This window comes from Phyllopteryx taeniolatus, chromosome 15, assembly GCF_024500385.1.
Source record: "Phyllopteryx taeniolatus isolate TA_2022b chromosome 15, UOR_Ptae_1.2, whole genome shotgun sequence".
Lineage (NCBI taxonomy): Eukaryota > Metazoa > Chordata > Actinopteri > Syngnathiformes > Syngnathidae > Phyllopteryx > Phyllopteryx taeniolatus.
Genome location: NC_084516.1, coordinates 21,678,143 through 21,701,368, shown reverse-complemented (window position 1 = coordinate 21,701,368; position 23,226 = coordinate 21,678,143). Strand labels below are relative to the sequence as shown.

Here is a 23,226-nt window from a genome sequence, read left to right as displayed (position 1 = left end):
AACAAATAAAAAATCTTTTAAAATTTGAAAAATCTTTGTGTGTACCGCGCCTGTGTAGCACTAGTCCTTCCTCCATTGTTCTTCTGAGGTCAAGTGGTTTAATGACAGCTGCAATCACTTTGGATTTCTAGGCGGAGATGGAGTTGAAGTCGGAGTCAACCCAGCAGAACTACTGGATGATTCAGTACCAGAGACTGCTGGATGCCAAGCCCTTGTCACTGCGCATGCAGGTACAGTGCCGCATAGAATGCATCCCACTTGCTGAAGCACCTGAAAACTACCGTATTTTCACGACCACAAGGCGCACTACCGCATTAAAAGGCGCAGTCTCAGTTACGGGGTCTATTTCTGTATTTAACACATACATAAGGCGCACCGTGTTATTGGGCGCAGGCATGATAAGACATACGCTAGCTTAAAACATACGGAAGCATGCATGCACGTAAAACAATGTTTTTAAAAAGGCTCATGTTCTGTATCCGAAATGAATAGCTGGGCAAGTTCTCCATCAAACACGCCAGGTTCCCTCTCGTCATTGTCGGAGCCAGTCTGGTTGCCGTGCGGCTCCTCCGAAATGATGCCGGCTTTTACAAAAGCTCGAACAACAGTGCAAGCAGACACGTTAGCCCGAGCATCCACAATCCATTCACAAATTGTGGCGTAACTCGCCCGGCGCTGCCTCCTAGTCTTACTAAAGCTGTGTTCGCCATTTGTCATCCATGGCTCCCACGCCGCTCGCAACTTCACTTTGACCACCCTGTTTACATAGATGTCCAGCGGTTCGTCAAGCCTCCCGGAATGATGGCAATATCCCGAGTTATTGCACTCAGTCGAATGGTGACTATAGAGACGCTTCTCCTGGTGGTGCTTTGCTCATTAATCCATTGCTCGAGTTGGTCTTCCAACTCAGGCCACCTCGCCTCGTTTCCGCGTTTTGTTTTTCTTTTTTTCCGCGGAAACTCAGCTTCGTCTTCTTGACTTGACGAAGCTCGTTTTCCTGCTTCGTCCACTTGCGACCCGTGGATTCGTTGATCTTGAATTCTCTCGCGGCTGCTCGATTCCCACGTTCCTCCGCGTAACTAATAGCTTGCAGTTTAAACTGTGCTTCGTAAGCGTGTCTCTTCGTAGGTGCCGTTTTCGGGGGCCCTTAGCCAAGCCGATGCACATACTGGAACTATATACCTACTGGGGGCGTGTCTTTAGCCTCCTCTGTCACGTTCACCCTCCCCCCTTTACGTCCGCATGCTGTCTTCAGTCACGTCCGCCTTTCCTCTATCTAAGCAGCGTGTCGGCAGGAAATGCTCCCAGGCAGTCAAGCGGAGCGCTCATTAAAGTCACACAAGATTTACAGATTTTGGCACTCGGTGCACACAAGGCGGGCCCGCCGCATTATAAGCCGCCCCGTCCATTTTGGAGAAAATGTAAGACTTTTAAGTGCACCTTATGGTCGTGAAAATACGGTAACTTAACTGATGTGTGTTCATCACAGGAAGCTGGTGTGGAAAAAGACTTGGTAAATATACTGTGCAAACTGTCAGCTCAGCATTACTTGCCCATCGTGGCTCACCATCGTGTGACAACTGAGGCCCTTCGCCACATGAACTCATCTGACCTAAAGAAGGTCTGTATACTATGCTATTGAAAAATGTTTTTGCTTTCTCCTTGATATCTGAGGTATTTTACTCCACATGAAGTTTCAACATCTGTTTTTGATGCAAGAAGTTCCAATAATCTATGTAGTCTTGTCAAAATTCTGAATATATGTGTTCATGCAAATACAGTCCCCTCCAAATGTATTGGAACGGAAAGGTCAATTCCTTTGTTTTGTTTTTGTATACTGAAGACATTTGGGTTTCAGATCAAAAGATGAATATGAGACAAAACCTCAGAATTATTGGAACATGTGACTGATGGGGGTTTCTAGTTGTTCAGGTGTTGCCTTTTAGATTGATTGCTTAAACATTAGATAATGCTTGTTTTTGGCTTTGGGTTTCACCTGTGAAAACTGCATTTGCTGTTAAGCAAACATGAACACCAAAGCACTGTCTATGGGAGAAAAGCAAACCATTTTGAAGCTGAAAGAAGAGGGACAATTGATCAGAGCTATTGCACAAACATTGCACATAGCCAATACAACAATTTGTAATGTCCTGAAAAAGAAAGAAACTACCGGTGAACTGAGCAACAGACATTGAACAGGTGAGCCAAGGGTATCAACAGCAGTTGACGACCGAAACATTGTGAGAGATGTGAAGAAACATCCAAAGACAACAGTCAGTGAAATCAATGCCAACCTTTACAGGGCAGGGCTGAAGGTATCACAATCCACTGTTGGAAGAAGACTTTGCGAGAAGAAATATACAGGCCATATCACAAGATACAAACCACTCATCAGAAAAAAGAAACGGAAGGCCAGATTGGATTTTGCAAAGAAGTGCAGAGATGAGCCACAAAGGTTTTGGAATAAAGTTTTATGGACTGAGCAGACCAAGATTAACTTCTACCAAAGTGATGGAAAGGTCAAACTATGGAGAAAGAAAGCATCTGCTTATGATCCAAAACACACTAGCTCATCTGTGAAGCATGGTGGCGGTAATGTCATGGCTTGGGCTTGCATGGCTGCTTCTGGAACGGAATTGTTGAAATTTTTGCAGATTTATTAAAAAAGAAAAACTGAAATATCGCACTTTCATAAGTATTGAGTTAACTCGGGTGCTGTCCATTTCTTCTGATCATAATTGAGATGGTTCTACACCTTCATTGGAGTCCAGCTGTGTTTGATTATACTGATTGGACTTGATTAGGAAACCCACACACCTGTCTATATAAGATGGAAGCCTCTCCTCAGTGCAAGACACATGGAGTTTGCTAAAAACACATGAACGACTCGCCAAGATGATGAGAAATAAGATTCTGTGGTCTGATGAGACCAAGATAGAACTTTTTGGCCTTACTCAGCGGTGTGTGGAGAAAACCAGGCACTGCTCATCACCTGTCCAATACATTCCCAACAGTGAAGCATGGTGGTGGGGGCATCTTGCTGTGGGGGTGTTTTTCAGCTGCAGGTACAGGACGACTTGTTGCAATGGAAGATAATATGAATGCGGCCAAGTACAGGGATATCCTGGACGAAAACCTTCTCCAGAGTGCTCAGGACCTCGGACTGGGCCGAAGATTCACCTTCCAACAAAGACAATGACCCCAACCACACAGCTGAAATAACGAAGGAGTGGCTTCAGAACAACTCCGTGACTGTTCTTGAATGGCCCAGCCAGAGCCCAGACTTAAACCCAATTGAGCATCTCTGGAGAGACCTGCTTGCTGGCTACTCTTGAGGGGCCCTTGAGCAAGGCATTGTCCGCAGCACTCTTCGCGCACCTCTTTCACTCTGAATCTGTCCTTGCATGCCTGCATGTGTGTGATCTGGTTCTGTGTGCTGTGTAAAACAAAGTACACATAAGAGTGTGAGTAGTTTTCCCTTGAGGGACACCAATGAATATAAGAAATTAAACATTCAAAAATATACAGTCTACGATTGCGTTTATACACTGAAAGGGTGCAATAAACTGCTCCCTTCTTAAGTCATTTGTTCTGTTAGTTTATTTTTTGAAAAAAGAAAATATATTGAAACCCTTTATGTGGAACATTGTGGGAACTAATATATATTTTAATTGTGGAAAATTGGAAGATGTTATGGTGTCTTGACTCACAATTTCCCCCCTTGTGTTTGTAGCTCGGCATTATTGAAGTTGGCGTCCAGAAAGCTCTCTTGAACTGGGCTCGAGAATGCAAGCCTGAAGGTATAACACGCACACCTTTCATGACACTGTTATCCATTCAGTATGATTGATGATAGTGATAGTAAAGGAATACCATGAGAATGTGATGTCTTTTTATGCAATGTCATGAAAATTTATATTTACTACTGATTTTAAACATTGTTTAGAATTCCACGACTGTAATTTCTCATGTATAATGCACACCCATGTATAATAGACACCCCCAAAGTTGACCTCAAAATTCTGGAAAACCTTTCTACCTGTGTATAATGCATTTTTACAGTGCATGATTTTGCTTCTACCCATATGATCAAAACATTTTTATTACTATGCATTTGAATACTAACTTTACAGCATTATCTGTATTTTGTTAGTTTTTTTTCAAAGAATTATTCTGAAGTTAAGCACTTTATTTGAACACGTAATACTTTTTTTTAATTAACTTGCTCTTATTTTGAAATTCACAGCCCTACTTTTATTTAGTAAATTAGAAAACACACAGTTGTGCTCATATGTTTGATTACCCAGGCAGAATTTGTAAGATGGGTACAATTCTTGAAAGAAAACAGGAAGGACCAGGCGAAACACATTTAATTTTATTTTAATGGGGTTCAAATTAAATGGGCAAGCATTTCAGAATATCATTATCATTAATCAAAACATAACCATGAAAAAATTAATGATGGTTGTTGTTCAGTTATCAGTCATATTAACAACAATATTTCACAAATTCTGCCAGGGTATCTAAACTTATAGGCACAACTGTACATATATGCAGTCATACGTACGGTCTCCTGTCATATTTGAATGAAAGTTTAGGCTACACCTTCTTTATAACCACAAAGTGGCGGTGGCATATTAGAATGAAAGTGTACACCTTTCTCATAACCTGTAGGTGGCGGTGGCATTTTTGAAAGAGAGTGCACAGCGTTGTCATAACCACTAGATGGCCGCATACATTTAAAAAATGTGAAACTTTTTTCCATTTGCCCCTATACCTATGTATAAGCCGCACTATTGACTTTTGACAATTTGTTTCTGAAAAATGTGCATTATACATGAGAGATTACGGTATGTAAAATTAAACTGTGTCACTCATGGTGTAGTAGTACAGTACATTCGCCTGACTTCGGATGGGACAACGCGTTTTCAGTTCCCACTAAGTGACAGTGTGAATGTGAGAGATAAACAGGTTTATCGGTGTAGAAAATGGAAGGAGGGATGGAAAATGAAACTGTCAGAAGCAGTTATCTGATTGGCTGATTGTTTCAGCACCAAGGACAGTACATAGTGGATATTTCTTTGGCACATAATTTCCAAGTACAGTATCTCAAACCTAGGAAATAGGACAAGGGAGTCTCAATGACAAGACACTAAAATAAGTTGTCTTCTGTCCCTGTAGTTTTCTGGGTCCAGCAGATCCACTGGATTCATAGTCTGCTGCAGAGATGTTTTTGTGCATCGAAAAATGCAGTTTTATTTGGACCATCTTTGTGTGGTAGTAACAGTACTAGCAATGTGTTTCTTCAATTTTGCTGACCTAGGGGTTGTTCCTTTTATTGTTTATCTTTTATTTTCTGGAGTTTTAATGATTTAGGTGTTCTTCGGTTGTGTTCCAATGAAATAGTGGTAAGAATCCACATTGACATCCTAAAAATCAACCACAATTTCAAGCAATCGTATTTGAACAATGTTTTAGGTGTTGGTAGGATCAAAGGTGTCACGTCAAACTAAGTGTAATCTGGATCTTATGTAGGTTGCGCGTTTGATAGCAATTTAAGTCCCACTTGTTTGGGAGGACCACCCATCCCTATGTGCTGCCCGCCTCGCCCTGTTGGAGGAGCCTGGGACGGATTAGTAGTTGGCCAAGCTGCTGGCAGGACAGAATGGGCTGCCAAAACACTTACCAGTTGGAGGCACTTCCTCTGTTCTATGTAAATGTAGCAAGGGGAGCACGGTCCCAGAAGTGAGAACCTTAATGCTAAACTTGTTCAAATGATATCTTTCCTTGAGTCTGTGAAGGTTCAGAGGTCGCAACCAAGACAAGGTTCAGCGGGAGGTGGCTTCCTTTTGTGAGGAGGACCCCCTTTCCATTGCAGTGTCAGGCTCGCACTTTAAGGACACTGACCTGCACTATGAAGACATTTTGGATGGGCGTTCAGTGGCTTCAGAATTTGCCTCCCGTGCCCACATGCTCTCAGACGGGTGAGGATGTACATGTGGCTCTTCCATGTTTGCAGTTAAATGGCACACGCTGCGTATTCCACGAGTTCTACTGCAACGCATTTTTTAGGAGATTTTTGTTTCTGCTTCCTTTTTGGTCCGTCCCTCCAAGGAGTGTATTAGGGACCGTAGGCCTGCTGGTCGGGTGCAAAGACCACAGTGGGGTGCCACGGATAAGATGCTGTGCCAGACACAGGATGCTGATGCACGTTTGGGCCGTTCTAGCAATTCCTTGTCACACTTGTTAGTGAGACGGGCCTTTTCGCTGCAGACTTCTAATATTGACACCTCCTGCTCAGGGTCAGGTTGACACCGCTCTGAAGCAAAGCAAAGCAAATGTATTTATGTGGCGCATTTCATACACGAGGTAACTCAATGTGCTTTACATGATTAAAAGCATTTAAAAACTAAGAAAAAAACCAGCTCATAAACATTTAAAACAAAGAGGAAAAAAATGAAATGTCATTGCTCATGGGAAAAAAGAAGACTTTTTAACCTGGACTTCAAAACATGCACACTTGGGGCTGACGCGACTTCTTCCATTTGTGTGCAGCATAATAGCTAAATGCTGCTTGACCATGTTTGCTTTGGACTCTGTGCTCCACTATTTGGCCTATGTCTGTGGATCTCTGAGCCTGACTGGGTTTACATTCCATTCATGTATTAAGGCGTTCCGTCTCATGTCAAAGGAACTTGGCCATCTGCTTTCCTTATTGCGACAGGTGAGGCAGGTTTGATTGGCTCAATCGGCTTTGACTGAGACTTGTAGGAGGACGTTGAGGGGATTACCTGTTGTTCCAGGGGAACCTTTTGGGTGCTGCAACACTTGAGGCTCTGCAGCGCACAGCACAGGCCGTTAGCAGGCCTTCACCGGCGTGCCCGTCCACAAGCTATACCTGGTTCCTCTGCTGCAAGTCATCAGACCCACTCGGTTTCACCGTTACGAGGTCTAGCCGCTTCCGGAGGGATCGACCCAAGACTGGGGTCTCACGCGGACCTCGGTCGTCGCAGTCAGGTCAACAAGGTCATAAGTGACATTACAAGTTTATGTAATGGAACCATAGTTCCATTTCCATTCCCAACTGTTTATCTGACTAGCTAAATATATGTCTTCTGGATCTGGAGTTTGGAAGAATATGCATTTGAATACTAACTTTACAGCATTTAATGCACACATTTCCCCCCCCAATTATTATACAAGCTTTGGATATACTACGGCTGCGATTAACGCTTATTTTAGGAATTCAATAATCTGTCAATTTTTTTTTTGATTCATCCATGAATCTGAAAATAAAAACACATTTTTAAATCTCCATCCCTTTATTAAAAAAAACAGGAAATTATTTCAAATTGACAGTGCAGAACATTTACAAACATAAATTATGATTCAGTTCTTAGTTTGGTCATTTATGTGTCAGGAAATAGGCAAAAATGATGATCATTGTTTTCCAAAGTAAAAGCAGATGTTTGCAAAGGTTTTATTTTGATAAAGATAAGATAATCGGCCTGCTTTCAGGGAGGACGACATAAATCTGAGAATATTTACTCTTTGAGACTAAAATTCTGAGGATTTTGACAAGTCTAAGAAAATGTCTCTAAACGATTAATCGATTATCAAATTGTTGTCAATGAATTTGATGATCATGTCAAAGTAGTTGTCAATTAATAGAAAAATTGATGCATCGCTAATATATACATACCGTATTAAAAGGCGCAGTCTCAGTTACGGGGTCTATTTCTGTATTTAACACATACATAAGGCGCACCGTATTATTGGGCGCAGCCATGATAAAACATATGCTAGCTTCAAACATACGGTAGCATGCATGCATGCATGCTAAAACAATGTTTTTAATTAGGCGGCGGGAACGAAACTGAGTTCGATTGTACTTTATTGAAGTATTTAACAATGTACTCACGTTATTTTATGATCAATCCTCATCCACAAATCCATCAAAGTCCTCATGTTCTGTATCCGAAATGTCCATTTTGGAGAAAATTTAAGACTTTTAAGTGCGCCTTATGGTGGCGAAAATACGGTATGTAACACTCCTTTCTTTCTTAGGTGCCTCTAACGTGGTATACCAGAGCGAAGAAGAAGTCCCCCCTCCAGATCCGTCGTCTTCCTTCTTTCCCTCAATTCCGAACACCTCGAGCATCTTGACCCCAAGCCCGCCACTCACTCCCGGTACCCCCGGTACTCCTGTTACGCCATCAGCCCCAAGCCCAGTGGAGGGACCAGGGAGCTCCGAGTGTGTGGTCTGCATGGAGACGGGGGTAAAAACAAAATTAGCTTGTTGTATTGTTATAAAAAACTGGATGAGCTTTTGCACACGTCTAATGAATGGTTGTTTTACTGAACTTCTCTCCAGGCTCAAGTCATCTTTCTGCCGTGCGGCCATGTTTGCTGTTGTCAGGTCTGCAGTGATGCCCTGCAGAACTGCCCTCTGTGTCGAGGTGCCATATCACAGCGCATTCGACTTTACCACACCTAGAAGCAACCGTGGCTTTGCGACTTTTTAATGAAATGTGCATGATGACAATGCTGCTGTAGTTCATATATAGACACGCGTTGAGATTTTCAAAATGCCGAGCCACTTTACTGTATTAACCAAAATTTTAGATACATTGTGCAAAAGGTTTGTGGTATTTTTATTTTTTGGTTTGTCAAATTCATTTAATATTTGTTTTAAATTTACCTTATTATATTTTTTTTTTTACAGTTTTACATATTAATGGATATGTGCCTTTTTCTGAAAAGATATTTGCTGTGTCTGTAAAACATAACAACAACATACCAAGCTTATGTAGGCGCACTTAACACTGACCAGCCACAACATTGACCACTTGCACTGTACAAAGATAGTTTCATAGTAGAAGATACAGTGCCGTGAAAAATTATTGGCCCCCTTCTTAAATTCCTATCCTTTTGCATAATTTTCCCAGTTTAATGTTTAAAATCATCAAACAAATATCAGACAAATATAACCCAAGTGAACTTAAAAGGCTGTTTTTAAATGGCGATTTCATTTATGAAGGAAAAAAACCTGTTAAAAGTTATCTGGCCCTGTGTGAAAAGGTCATTACACCCCTTGTTAAATCATGAATTAATTCTGGTTCATCACAATTTATGGTTAACTTTCACTGATCAGACTGATTGCCTCCAGACCTGGTCAGTCAAGAAATCACCTAAACAGAACCTGTCTGACAAAATCAAGTCGGACAAAAGATCTTAAAAAAATAAATAAATAAATAAATTTTAAAAAAAAATGACAAGACCCAAACAAATTCAAGAACGGTCAAGAAATGAAGTAATTTACATCTATCAGTCTAGAAAAGGGTACAAAGCCATTTCTAAAGCTTTAGGATTCAAGCGAACCATAGGGAGAGCCATTAACCTCAAGTGGAGAAATGAATTATGATTAACAGTGGTGAACCTTCCAAGGAGCGGCCAGCCTACAAAGATTACCCCGAGAGAACAGCAATGACTCATCCAGGAGGCCACAAAGGAACTCAGGACAACTTCTAAAGAACTGCATGCCTCCCTTGCCTCAGTTAAGGTCACTGTTCATGACACAACAATAAGGAAGAGACTGGAAAAAAATGGCATCCATTGCAGAGTTCCGAGGTGAATACCATTGCAAAAAAAAAAACCATTGAATCATTCCCAAGACTTATAGGAGAATATTATATGGACTTGATGAGATGAAAGTTGGTCTTTTTTGAAGGTGTGTCTCGTTACATCTGGTGTAAATGTAGTACAGGATTTAAGAAAGAGCATCCCACCAGCAGTCAAACATGGTGGTGGTAGTATGATGGTCTTAGGTTTCTTCGCTCTTTCAGGACCTGGACAACTTGCTGTGATTGATGGACCCATGAATTCTGCTCTGTAACAGAAAATCCTAAAGGAGAATGTTTAGCCATCAGTTTGTGTACTTTGGTTCTGCAGCAGGATAATGATCCAAAACACACCAAGGAAGTCAACTTCTGAAGGGCTTAAAAAAACAAAAGGAAGGTTTTGGAGTTGCCTCGTCAAAGTCTGGACTTGAATCCAATTGAAATACAGTGGCGGGCATCACCTTTTAAAGGCCGTTCATTCCCGAAAAGCCTCAATTTTTGCTGAATTCAAACAATTCTGCAAGGACGAACGAGTGTGCCAAAATATCTCCACAGAGATGTGAAAGACTCATTGCCAGTTTTAGAAAATGCTTGATTTCAGTTGTTACTGCTGAGGATGGCCCAAACCAGTTATTAGCTTTAAGGGGCTATTACTTTTTCACACAGGGCCAGGTGACTTTGAATAGTTATTTTTTTTTCCTTAACTAATTCAATCACCACTTAAATTCAGCATTTTAAGTTCATTTAGGTTCTATTTGTATGAGCTTTACATTTCTTTGATGATCTCAAACATTATAGTGGCGAAACTATGCAAAAATCTAATAATTTGGGAAGGACGCCAATACTTTTTCACGGCACTGTAGGTAGATGCGTAAAAAACATCGTAACCCTATGATGTGTTATCGAAACACTAAGTAACCACAACGTCATGACCACTTGCACAATATCTAATGAAAGAGCTGTATCAAATATTATTCAGCTTGAATAGATGGTACATTATATATAATACAGTATATACAATATATGTACAATATGGCATTATTGTGGTTGTAGTTTACAGTGGTATAGTCTGTACTGCATCAGACTGAGAACTGTGTATACAATTTTGGACTCTCGGGTCACTAATTAACCAAAATATTCGACACGGCTCTCATTTTGATACAGTACAATTATACCCGACTGCAAACTACAACGAGAATAATGAACAACTTTCTTTTGTTTGAAGAAAAAAACAAAAAACAAAAAAAAACATTTTCACCCAAGCCAATACTAGAGGAGTTGACAAAAGGCTGATTAAGCCTGTCAGCTCCTCTAACATCTTGCTATATTCTTCAACAGTTTATTTTAAATTTTTAGTGAATGCCCGATTCATTTCCGGCGCCGGCCCAGTTAGTGGCGCACCGAAAATGACGTAGAAGGAAATGACGGCACAGAAATGAGGCATTTTGCCAAGCAATGGGTGGAGGGCAGTTATAAAATGCTCACTACAAATATTATTTTGCATTTCTGTAGCATAATATAGTGATACAATAATTACTGTGTTAACAAAAACAATCATAAAAATGGCCGCCAATGAACAACCTCTACCTTTTTTCGAGGAGCCATTGGCTGCCAGCAGCGTTGTGGCACTCCTCGTCCTTACTGATCTGTTTTTATCGCTTTTGTTGATCTCATTTCTTTGAACGTGTGTGTGTGTGTGTGTGTTTGCTAGTGAACCCGCGATGTGGTTTGCGAGAACTTGTTTGTAACTTTGAGCGTCGTCACGCTGCTGCTGCTGCTGCTGCTTCACTGCTGTGCCCATCAAAACTGCGCATTACAATTTGTCAAATTGTGCAAGTGGTCATCATTTTGTCGGTGGTGTTTTGATAAGCTGTCATGGGTGATTTACTGTATGTTGCTTATATCAATGTACATGAAGACATCCCCTGTTGACCAAACCACCTCATTGGCCCAGTTTTACTGTAGATGTGTATGCAGTAGCAGCAATGCATTGAAGATACACGAGCTCGGCTAAAAGAATTGCTTAATATAAGACGGTTCGATTTGAACCTTCTCCAGAGTGCCTCAGGACCTTCTCCTTTCTTTTGGGGGTTAATGTGGTCACTTAGCAATTTTTGACCTTGCCGGTTTGACTGTTTTTTTTCTTTCACGATTGTTACAGTGTGTAAAAGAGAAGGTAATCAATGAATTCATAGATGAATGAATTTATGACTTATCATTTGTTCATTCGTTTTCATCACCATTTAGACTACTACGACTTGTCAATCAGTGCTGACAGTGAATCTCAGAGAAGACAACTTTTGTCCTTCCTTGCATTTCATCAATTTTGAATGTTGTTCAGATGAGGGAAAATGCTGAACCCACTTTCAAGAGAGCAGTTTTGTTACGCTTGCCGGTGTTTAGTGCTTTAGTTGTGTGTATGCATTCTGCCAGCATGGCTCTCCAGCCTTGTACATTTGTTTTAGATAATTGCCACTTTTATTCTCTCTCTCTCTATATATATACACACACACACACACACACACACACACGCAGTGGGTACGGAAAATATTCAGACCCCTTTAAATCTTTCACTCTGTTATAAGGAAATTAGGTCAACGGAATTGTTGAATTTATTTTGCATTTTTATTAAATAAAAAGTGAAATATCACACAGCCATAAGTATTGAGACCCTTTGCTGTGACACTCGTATATTGAACTCTGGTGCTGTCCATTTCTTCTGATCGTCCTTCAAATGCTTCTATAACTTCATTGGAGTCCAGCTGTGTTTGATTATACTGATATGACTTGGACTACACACTTGTCTATATAAAACCTTATAGGTCACAGTGCATGTCAGAGCAAATGGGAATCATGAGGTCAAAGGAACTGCCTGAAGAGCTCAGAGACAGAATTGTGGCAAGGCACAGATCTGGCCAAGGTTACAAAAATGTGTCTGCTGCACTTAAGGCAATTCAATGTTGGTTTTGATGATGAAATCCCTAAATTCCTTGCAATTGTACGTTGAGGAACATTGACCTTAAACTGTTGGACTATTTTCTCACGCAGTTGTTCACAAAGAGGTGAACCTCGCCCCATCTGTGCTTGTGCATGACCGAGCAATTCGGGGAAGCTCCTTTTCTAGCCAATCATGGCGCCCACCTGTTCACCTGTGGGATGTTCCAAACAGGTGTTTGATGAGCATTCCTCAACTTTCGCAGTCTTGTTTGCCACCTGTGCCAGCTTTTTTGGAACGTGATGCAGCCATCAAATTCTCAGTTAATGATGATTTTGCTAAAAACAATCAAGTTGATCAGTTTGAACATTCAATATCTTGTCTTTGTCGTGTACTCAATGAAATATAGGTTGAACATGGTTTGCAAATCATTGTATTCTGTTTTTATTTGTTAAGCACAACGTCCCAACTTCATTGGAATTGGGGTTGTAAATAAGGGTCTCAATACTTACGGCTGTGTCATAATTCACTTTTTCTTTTTTAATAAATTCAACAATTCTGTTTTTTTTCCCCTGTCAATAAGGGGTACTGTTTGTACATTGAGGGAAAAAAATGATCTTAAATTCTTTTAGCAAATGGCTGCAATAGAATGGAGTGAAACATTTTAAGGGGGTCTGAATATTTTGCTTTCCCACTCTATGTATATATGCGTGTGTGTGTGTGTGTGTGTATTTATTATATATACTGTTTGCAGCCTACACTAGGTGTTATATTCTCTTAAGTGCTCTTACACCTAATAATTCATGTCAAAATATAATGTAATATATGCCAGTGTCTTGTACTCCATGTGTAAGCAATGTAAATATTGAGTATTACCACAAATAAATATCAAAGATGGCTTCTTGTGTTTTCTTATAAACTACATAGGTGGGTGTGGCCGGAGTTAAAACCTGCAAAAATGAAATTGATCTAAGTGTAGAAAAATAATCGTCTGGTGAAATGAACACTCTTAAACCTCTTAGCATTCTTCCATCTCTCTCTCTCTCTCTCCCCCAATATATTTTTTAAATTCTTAATATAAAAATTGCATTGGATGTTGGGAATGGATTTTTTTATTTTTAAAAACAAGATGATTGATGTGATTTATGTTTCAATATTTAAATAATACTGCAGCTCACAATACACATTAAGCCAATATGTAGGTCTGTAGCACTGTTTTGTAGTATGGGTATTGAAATAAAAAGTAAGAAACAAAAACGGTTTCTTCAAAACCTCTAAATTCCGATTCCCTTTTCTGACCATTGAACGTAGCGCCAGTTCACTGGCCAACTACAGCGCGACTTTTATGCCGTAAAGCGTGACGGTCATCAGCTCTTCGGTTCACAGGCGTACAAAACATTATTTCATTGGAAGGGATTGTCGCCATTGTCGATGGTGCCGCGAAATGTAAGTGTCTGTCCTCATAGAGTCTTCGACATACTTGTTACCTGAGACCAAAAGTGGATATGCAAGGTAGAATTGATAATATCTTGTTAGCATGCTAGTCGCTAGCAAAACCGATGTTCTGTGGTACGCACAGTCGGGCACGTAAAGGTTGTTCCATTACTGTACATGATGTAATAGAATGGTGCACTGTTCATTTCTGGTAAGAATCAAGAGTTCAGAAATAAATGACAAGTACTTAAAAATAGGGAGTTGCATTTCTGCTGTGCTTTAGCGAAATGAACACTTTCCCCGTATTTCTGCTCTTTCAGTCACAATGTCAGTCCCTGCTTTGCTCATCCTCTATGGGAGCCAGACCGGGACGGCCCAGGACACGGCTCAGAGGATTGCGAGGCAGGCGCTGAGAAGGCGTCTCAAAATGCATTTCTCAGCTCTTGATGACTACAATGTTGTAAGTTGTTTTATTTTTATTTTTTTTAATTTCATTTTATATTCTCCCCCACACGCACACTGTCGTTAAATGGTGACAGTGGTATAATTTACTCGGTTTGGGCCTTCTGGCTAATTCTGTCTTTTTGAACCATGTGTACTTCATGTGTTCTATGAAATTGCACTGTCCCCTTTCAAATAAACTGCTTCACGTAACATAACAAATGTGTGTGGAACTTCCCCTTGTGATTTTGAAGGCACACTTGCAGATTTCTAATCTCAAAATAATATACCAAATAATCGGACTGCTATTCGCAATTCTGTGGTAACCAAACTGTAATTGGCTGCCCCCCGTCTTGTTTTTCCTCTCATAACAGGCTAACTTGATCTCTGAGTCACTGGTTGTTTTTGTCTGCTCAACCACTGGCCAAGGAGACCCTCCCGACAACATGAAGGTAATGCATCGGTACGATCAGTTAGCAAATCACTATTAAAGGAAGTACGGTCCTTATTTCACTGACAATTTGATTTTATGTATTTTATGCTCGAGAAAATGATTTTCCAATCATTTCCAATAATATATTTTGGAGGAATTGGTACATAACTAATTGCCTTTGGAACAGCCCCTTTTCATTGCCAAAATCGTGTTTTGGTGTGACGTCAGTAGCAGAAGTGGAAACCAAATTTACTGCATAGCCGGTGTGCAAAAAGGGGAGGGGCGAATAGCTGTAGACATATGGTGTCTTTCCTATTCTCAGCAAAATATATTTGACACAAATATGCATGTGATTCCCTAATGCCGCAAGAGACCAGTGTCATTAATTGCACTAACATTGTTAGTTACTAATTCTTTAAACTTTTACTGAAAAGCACCATTTTTCTTTTCTATTTTCAGTTTTTTTTTTTTTTTTTTTTTTTACAGCATGTTCACATTTTGAAGTTGTATAATTTTGACAGCTGTTTTTATGCAGAGCAACGTATTTTAAGTTGAAGTTGATTGATTTGGGAATAATATCCTGTCTATTTTGATTTACATTTATATAAAAAGTTTTCAAAGTGGACTGGCAAGTCCAAATTTAAAGTTGCGCGCCTTTAGTGTATTACCACATGCCTGGCAGCGTAATAAAGAGGAAGAAGAGACAGAGAAGATCCCCTATTAATATTGGTTGTTCTCACATAATAGAGAGAATATATATGCCAGTGAATAATGTTGCATGTGCAGTAGTAGCTGTTCAAAGGTTTATATTTACCGTAACATCCATGCTAATTTATGTTAGCCCATCTATGGCGTTTATATGTAGGAGGAAGCCCGGGTAGTTAGACAGTCGGCACTGCCCCATGCACTAGTATCGAGTTCCCCGCGAAGCCATGTTGTCTCTGAAAGTTTACAAAACTATCCGTATATATATATATATATATATGTGTGTGTGGTCTTTGCATATGTTGTCAGCACTTCAAACATCTTTTAACGCATTTAGAAACAAAACACGGATATCTGCTTAAAGTCCCTTTTAAATGCCGGGAGAACAGTAAAACACAGCGAAGACAAGACACACACTGATGTCACCCGATTATTATTATGAGTTTTTTTTTTGAGAGTGTCAAATCATTTTTCCAAAATATCTCTATAGCAGATTTTCGCAGGTGGGTCTGCTAATTAGCACTTAACGTCTTCTTGGAGGAAAGCAAGTTGTGCGAAAAGTACCGAAGCACAGAATATTTGGTCATGTACGTTGAAAGTTTGGAGAAGCTCCAATGAAGTTGAGCTGTAAAGGCAATAGTGCATTTCCGGTTTGTCCTGGAATTTCACTCGCACACCAGATACCTCTTTTTGTGAGGAGTGTATTTGACAGAAAGGAAATCAATGGACAAAAGCCGGTATAAAGTCAAAAGTACAATTAACTATGCTCATGTATGTTTCTCTCCAAAGAACTTCTGGAGGTTTCTCTTCAGGAAATCTTTACCGGTCGGATCTCTGTGCCAGCTGGACTGTGCCGTCCTGGGCCTCGGGGACTCCTCTTACCCAAAGTAAGTCTGATTCGCGATTATCATTATAGTGCGCATTCAGATTGACTCGTTATCTTTAGTAGGTCTACACACTGCATTTGTTCGCAGGTTCAATTTTGTGGCCAAGAAGCTTCACAAGCGCCTTGCACAGTTGGGTGCCACTCTGCTGCTGCCTGTCGGACTAGCGGATGACCAGCATGACCTGGGGTAAGGGGCGCGGGCCGAAAGAAAATGTGCTTAATTAACTCGGAATGGAAAAATGAGGTGTATTCATGAGACGCAAATCATTTCTGTGACTGGGTTTATTCGTGTAGCCTATGTCTTCACGTCACTTCAAAATGTGTTTATCAAAACAGGCCCGATGTGGTGATCGATGTATGGCTAACATCATTTTGGGAAAAAGTGTTTGCTCTGTACCCACGTTTTGCAGATAGGATCCCACTGAGGGACGATGAGCCGTGAGTACTTGTACTCAGAAACGAATTGAGTTTATTGCAATGTGTTTTTCCAACCTCAAAAGACCTCGAAGTCCTGTTTTGTGAACTATATGAATTCGACCTCATTTCTCATCAGGCTTCCACCAACTTACACTTTTAACTTCCTGGATGATATAAATGAGAAGACGGATGACTGTCAAACAATTCCTCCACAACCAAGTGGCCTCTCTCAGTCGCATCCCTTTGATGCCAAACTTCTGTCCAATGAGAGAGTATCTCACCCGGAACATTTTCAAGATGTGAGGCACATGGAGTTTGACATCACGGGATCCAACATAGAGTAAGTCTGACCTTTTTGCGATGCGTTTGAGTTGGTTCGTCACACAGGCAATGAAATCGTTTTTACAGGAATAAGAAACCGTTTGTAAAGTGTCTGCAGACTCAAATCTCTGCTCAGGCCTTCTTGTGTGGGCTTTGCATCGTGGGGTTTCCTCCGGATGTAATTCACTTCACTCATCCTTTGCTGACGGATCCTCTGTGTAGCTTTACCGCAGGTGACATTGTCATGATGCGTCCTCGCAACGCAGCCGAAGACGTTCGGGAATTATGCCAACTCGTGAGATTAGATCCAGAGGCCAGATTCTCTCTTACAGCGACCGATGGCTCTGCAGGTGGGCATGTTTGTCGTCAATGTATTCATGAATGAATCGCCAACCCAAGTAACAGTATCTTGGAATGTAATATGCACAAAGGAAAGTTGAAGGCAATTATTAGTTTCATCTAAATTGCCATTGATTCATCATGTCGTGCTTTTTAAGATAAGACCCAGATCTGAAAAGTAGTTCCCTACAGCGGGAGGAAGAATTACGCGAACCCTTTGGACTTTCTTCAATTTCTACACAAATTGGTCAGAAAATGAAGTCTAATCTTCATGGAAATAACAAAAATAAACAAAAGGTCTGCTTCAACAAATGCCACACAAACAATTGCAGTGGGCACGGAAAGTTTTCAGACCCCCTTCAATTTTTCCCTCTCTTTCTCTCCATTTGTTCAAATCATTTAAGTCATTAATGTACACACAGTACTCCATATTGACAGGAACAAAAACTTAATTGTTGAAATTTTTGCAGATTTATTAAAAATATCACACAGCCATAAGTATTCAGAGCCTTTGCTGTGACACTCGGGTGCCGTCCGTTTCTTCTGATCGTCCTTGAGATGGTTCTACACCTTCATTGGAGTCCAGCTGTGTTTGATGATACTGATTGGACTTGATTAGGAAAGCCACACCCCTGCCTGTAGAAGACCTTGCAGCTCACAGTGCATGTCAGAGCAAAGGAGAATCATGAGGTCAAAGGAACTGCCTGAAGAGCTCAGAGACAGAATTGTGGCAAGGCACAGATCTGGCCGAGGTGACAAAAATGTGTCTGCTGCACTTTAGGCTCCTAAGATACATGATGAAGGGGCAAACAATCAATGGCAATTCAGATGAAACTAATAATTGCCTTTTCATATTATTATTATTATTATTATTATTGAAAAGAGCATGCAAACATTCACAGGACTGGGAGGAAACTGTAAATGAACCTCTAGGCTACGGATTCTCCGAGAGCTGATCAGAGTCGAGAGCGAGCCAAGCTTGAGTCAAGTCAATAAGATTGCAAAAGTATCTCGAAAAGTCTTGATGTTCATGAGTCCACGGTCAGACAAATTGTCTTTCAATGAAAGTTCAGCACTGTTGCTTGGCTTCCAAGGAGTAGCCGTCCTGTAAACATTGCTGCAAGAGCTCAGTGCAGAATGCTCATCCATCCATCCGTCCATTTTCTGAGCCGCTTCTCCTCACGAGGGTCGCCTATCCCAGCTGTCATCGGGCAAGAGGCGCGGTACGCCCTGACCTGGTTGCCAACCAATCGCAGGGCACATACAAACAAACAAACAACCTATTCGCACTCACAGTCACACCTACGGGCAATTCATGCATGTTTTGGGGATGTGGGAGGAAAGCGGAGTGCCTGGAGAAAAGCCACGCAGACACGGGGAGAACATGCAAACTCCACACAGGCGGGGCCGGGGATTGACTTGTATTTACAACGCTCTTTTGGGGGAGGAGTCTGTCAGTGTGGCACATCTTGATAAGACAATATTTGCCGACTTTGTAAAAACACTTCAAAACTGTCAGATTGTGAAGGTTTATCCTCTTCAGGTCACCCTACAGATGTTCGTTTGGATTCAGGTCTGGACTCTGGCTGGGCCATTCCAAAACGTTAATCCTCTTGTGGTGAAGCCATTCTTTTGGCGTGCTGTGGTTTATTTTCCATATTGAAGGATCAAGTACTTTTGTATCTTCAGCTTTTTTTGTTTTTGTTTTTGGCTAACACTGACAAGTATTTGGAACGGCTCACTCATGATTTCCTCCACCTTGGCTAAGGCCTGGGTTATAAAGAAGATGGGAGATTGTTGTCACTTTCCAGAATTTCCTGGAGCTCTTTCAGTGTTTCTGTCGGCCTCCCTTTTCATCCATTTTGGAGGGCTGTCCGGTTCTCGGTCATGTCACTTTTGTGCCATGTCCTCTCCATTTAACTACGACTGTCTTCACTGGTTTTCTACCCTTCCCCTTAGTCCTGACCAATACCTTTTTTGAATAATGAGATCCCTCATCTGCTTTCTGTAGACCATCGATCGGTTGTGCCGTTCGATGTGACTACAAAAATGTCAGGAAAAGCCGACTTGAAGAGCTAAACTTTATTTGCCGTTTAAAATGCTGGCAGGCGTGTCCTGCCCCAAAATGAGTTTGAACGTGAACACAGCCACATGCCCAGTGATGAGGGTGTGCACACTTGTGCAACGTCATTATGCAAGTTATTTTATACTTCTTCTCTCCAAAGGATTTCATTTATTTTTCCACATTCACATTCAGAATGATTTGATTTGTGAAGAGATGCTTTTGGCGCTATCAAATCCTAGGTTATCATGATGCACTGTGATTTTATTCCATTTTTCTTCTTTTTATATATATTTAACTTGATGGCATGAACCTTGCCAGTCGTCCACCGTGCCGGAGTTCGCATGTCCTCCGGGCACTCCGCTTTCCTCCCGCATCCCAAAAACGTGCGTGCGAGCTTCATTGAAGACTCTAAATTGTCCGTAGGTGCAAATTGGCTGTCTAGGATAGGCTCCAGCACGCTCGCGACCCCAGTGAGGAGAAAGCGGTACGGAAAATGGACGGATGGAACGGCGTGAACCTTCTTGTTACACAATTGTCTGACCGATGTGAAGAACACGCGACTAAAACCGTTGTATGCTCAGTTCCTGCGAGGCTTGGTCAACACCGGACGTTGCGTTACCTGGCGGAGCGCTACCTGGACATCGGAGCCGTGCCTCGCCGCTCCTTTTTTGAACTGCTCGCCGCCTTCTCAAATGATGAGTTGGAGCGTGAAAAGCTGGCTGAGTTCAGCTCAGCGGAAGGTCAGGAGGAGCTGCACATTTACTGCAACCGACCGCGGCGCACTGCGCTGGAGGTAATGGCTCAGTCGACGCTATTGAGATGTTTGGTTACTGCGCCGCAATTTGAATTTGTAGGGTATTCTACCAACTGTAATTGGAAAAAGGGGAAATTCCACTTACGCTGCACCCCCACACAGGGAACCAGGTTACGCCTTCAAATTGAATGCACCGGATTTTTGTCGATGTGCTCTTGCGCCGCAGGTCTTGGCAGACTTCCCCCACACAACAGCGCAACTTCAAGTCGACCATCTGCCGGATCTTTTTCCTGAGATCCAGCCCCGCTCGTTTTCCATCGCCTCCTCTCGCCGGGTACACACAACCGCAGCATTTTCACTCCTACTCAAACATCACCCGTCCAAGTGTCGACATTGTCGAATTCCATGAAGCGGCAAACTCCTTCCCACACGCAGGTTCACTCAAACAGGCTCCAGATCCTGGTAGCTGTGGTCAAGTACAAAACCAAGATATTTAAACCACGAAGAGGACTCTGCTCCACCTGGTTGGCCTCCCTTGACCCCACAAAAGGTATTTTTGGTTTTGAAACCTAATTGCGCTCGCACCTCAGGAAGAGCGTGTTGTATTGCGTTGCGCGTCTCTATATTATACTTTGTTTTAGTTTAAACTCACTCTCGCAAATAGGATCATGTAGATGTCATGATTTATGGAGTTACTGTATATAGTATATTACCACGTGCACAATGTAATGGAATTGAATGCCAAAAAATTAGAAAATCAGGAAGCGGGCTCTATCTACCCATTTCTATGAGGGTGTTCATTAGAATACCATCAACAAAATAGGTGTTAATATACAAGCCCACCTGAACCTTCAAATATCCAATAGTGTTGCCTTGCGTGCGTCTCCATCGCCTTCCAGGAGACGTTTGCGTGCCCCTCTGGGTCAAGAAGGGAACGCTGAGGTTTCCCACAGACACAAACACCCCTTTCATCATGGTCGGACCAGGAACGGGAGTGGCGCCTTTCAGGTCAGCTTTACAAGAGAGGACTGCTGAGGGTAAAAATGGTGAGTACTTCACTTCTGAGCACTGAGGACCATCAACATGGACAGCTGACTTCATAACCATGTCCCCTCTACTATTGTCTTCCCACCGCAACAGCCAATGTCCTTTTTTTCGGTTGTCGATCCGAGTCCAAAGACTTCTACTTCACGTGCGAGTGGAAGGAGATGATGAAAGCTGGACAGTTGACCCTCTTCACCGCCTTCTCTCGCGACCAGGTCACTCCACTACTCAATGTTAAGCTTTTACTTTACTTAACTTACTACCTTTATCCTACCCCAGTCTTACTGTGCCTACCGCTACAATTGTAGAGTGTCCTCATTTTTTATGAAAGGCACATAACAGTAAATGCCTGTTTATCAGGGGATACCTTCCAGACCCATGGGATGATCCTTAACGCCAGTGTATAGTGTAGAAATAATAAACTACTCTCATTTGTTACTGAAATAGATTGTGACAAAACATTGTTGTTTATCTATACAGCCGTAACCCCGAATGGGTCATTTAAAACCGTACTCATGAGGGCAAGACTGCACATATTGTAGTGTCTGTGTACATGCAAGTAAGTGCCTTAAAGAGGTCGGACCTGGTGGGGTGGCAAGTCTGCGTGCGAGTGTCTGGGCATTAGCTGTGGCCGACAGCAGCTCGTGTCTGTGTGTGCTCGTCTTTATGTTTTACTGCTCTCCTAGCCTACAATAAAATGCTGAAAAGTCAAGTGTTGCTTTTACATGACCAATGCGCGAAAATATGAATAGTTATGTAAAGTTAAGCAGCACAGTGGCGGATGAGGCTGTATTAGCTGCAATTCAAAGCTATGCGCTAACATGTAAAACCGTGTTTGTCATTCCAGGAGGAAAAAGTCTATGTGCAGCACCGTGTGCGAGAGAACGCGACGCTCATTTGGGACATGATTGCAAATAAAGGTGCCTACTTCTACATCGCTGGGTAAGGTCTTAAAACTTGTCAGACTTGTACTGCACATGAATGGTCCTTAAGAGTAATGTACTTTCTCTCTACAGAAATGCTAAAGACATGCCAAAAGGCGTGTGCGACGCGCTGAAGTCGGTGTTCCAACAGGAGGGAGGCCTTTCCCCTGAGGATGCAGAGAAGATGCTGGCGGCCATGGAGAGTTCTGGAAAATCCCAGAGAGAGACCTGGTAATGATTGGCATTCACATTTCACAGCAGCATGTGCTGTACTGTGCACTTACACGCCATCCTTTCTATAGAGAATAGACCATGCGTATGTATTGTTCCAAAAGGATGAAAGAACTTTTCAATCCTGACACTGCGACAATAAAATAAGTACCAAAACAAGTTCAAGTGTCATTTATGCAACGACGGTACTTGTTTCTATTTACATTCCATGTGACATCCGCTATAAGTGTTGACTTCACCGAACACATGAATAAATGCCTGAATTGCACATAAACCGAGTACTGCGAGCAGCGAGAATAATAATAATAATAATAATAAACATTTTAAACATGACTTACCTGCTCTCCCTGCACATTGATTTAAAAAGTAGGCTTTACAACGATCAGGATTTTTGGAGCCGATCAGCGAGTTTAAAAAAACGATAACCGATCACAAGATGGAGGAGTGTGTCTATTTATATGATTTACTGGATATACCCGTGTACTTAATTGCTCAAAAATTATATTTACAATAAATATCTTACAGACAGAACAAATGAATGGTCTTCTATTAGATGGCAGTAATGAATGTGTCCACTTTTGTTTGTTGCTGTACCGTGAGATTTTTCAATTGTAAAATGCTGTTGTCGTCGCCACGGTAACGAGTATATCCGGTCACGTTTGAGTTGACGAGATAAAG

The 23,226-nt window shown here is 41.6% G+C and overlaps 2 protein-coding genes across 6 annotated transcripts in view; both read left to right on the top strand.

Annotated features, from left to right (window-relative positions):
- Positions 1-13,453, top strand: part of lrsam1 (leucine rich repeat and sterile alpha motif containing 1) — a 29,232-nt gene extending 15,779 nt beyond the window's left edge. For 2 of the 3 annotated variants that reach the window (XM_061799683.1, XM_061799681.1), the window contains 4 exons: positions 132-230; positions 1,490-1,621; positions 3,734-3,800; positions 5,793-8,057. In XM_061799683.1, the coding sequence (XP_061655667.1) occupies positions 132-230; positions 1,490-1,621; positions 3,734-3,800; positions 5,793-6,250 (756 nt within the window). In that variant the 3' untranslated portion in view covers positions 6,251-8,057. The other variant, XM_061799684.1, reaches the window with a different exon arrangement.
- Positions 13,454-13,866: 413 nt separating this feature from the next.
- On the top strand, positions 13,867-22,707 carry ndor1 (NADPH dependent diflavin oxidoreductase 1). 3 transcript variants are annotated; one of them, XM_061799985.1, is made up of 15 exons: positions 13,867-14,001; positions 14,310-14,449; positions 14,805-14,882; positions 16,358-16,455; positions 16,543-16,641; positions 16,791-16,892; positions 17,008-17,211; positions 17,415-17,542; positions 20,178-20,389; positions 20,577-20,684; positions 20,786-20,900; positions 21,250-21,396; positions 21,491-21,609; positions 22,242-22,336; positions 22,411-22,707. In XM_061799985.1, the coding sequence occupies exons 2-15, from the start codon at positions 14,315-14,317 to the stop codon at positions 22,550-22,552; spliced, it is 1,782 nt and encodes a 593-aa protein (XP_061655969.1). In that variant the 5' UTR covers positions 13,867-14,001; positions 14,310-14,314; the 3' UTR covers positions 22,553-22,707. The 3 variants fall into 3 exon arrangements, with proteins under 3 accessions (XP_061655969.1, XP_061655968.1, XP_061655970.1); XM_061799984.1 differs by having other exon boundaries at positions 13,953-14,067; XM_061799986.1 differs by lacking the exon at positions 13,867-14,001 and adding an exon at positions 14,089-14,200.
- Positions 22,708-23,226: the final 519 nt, after the last annotated feature.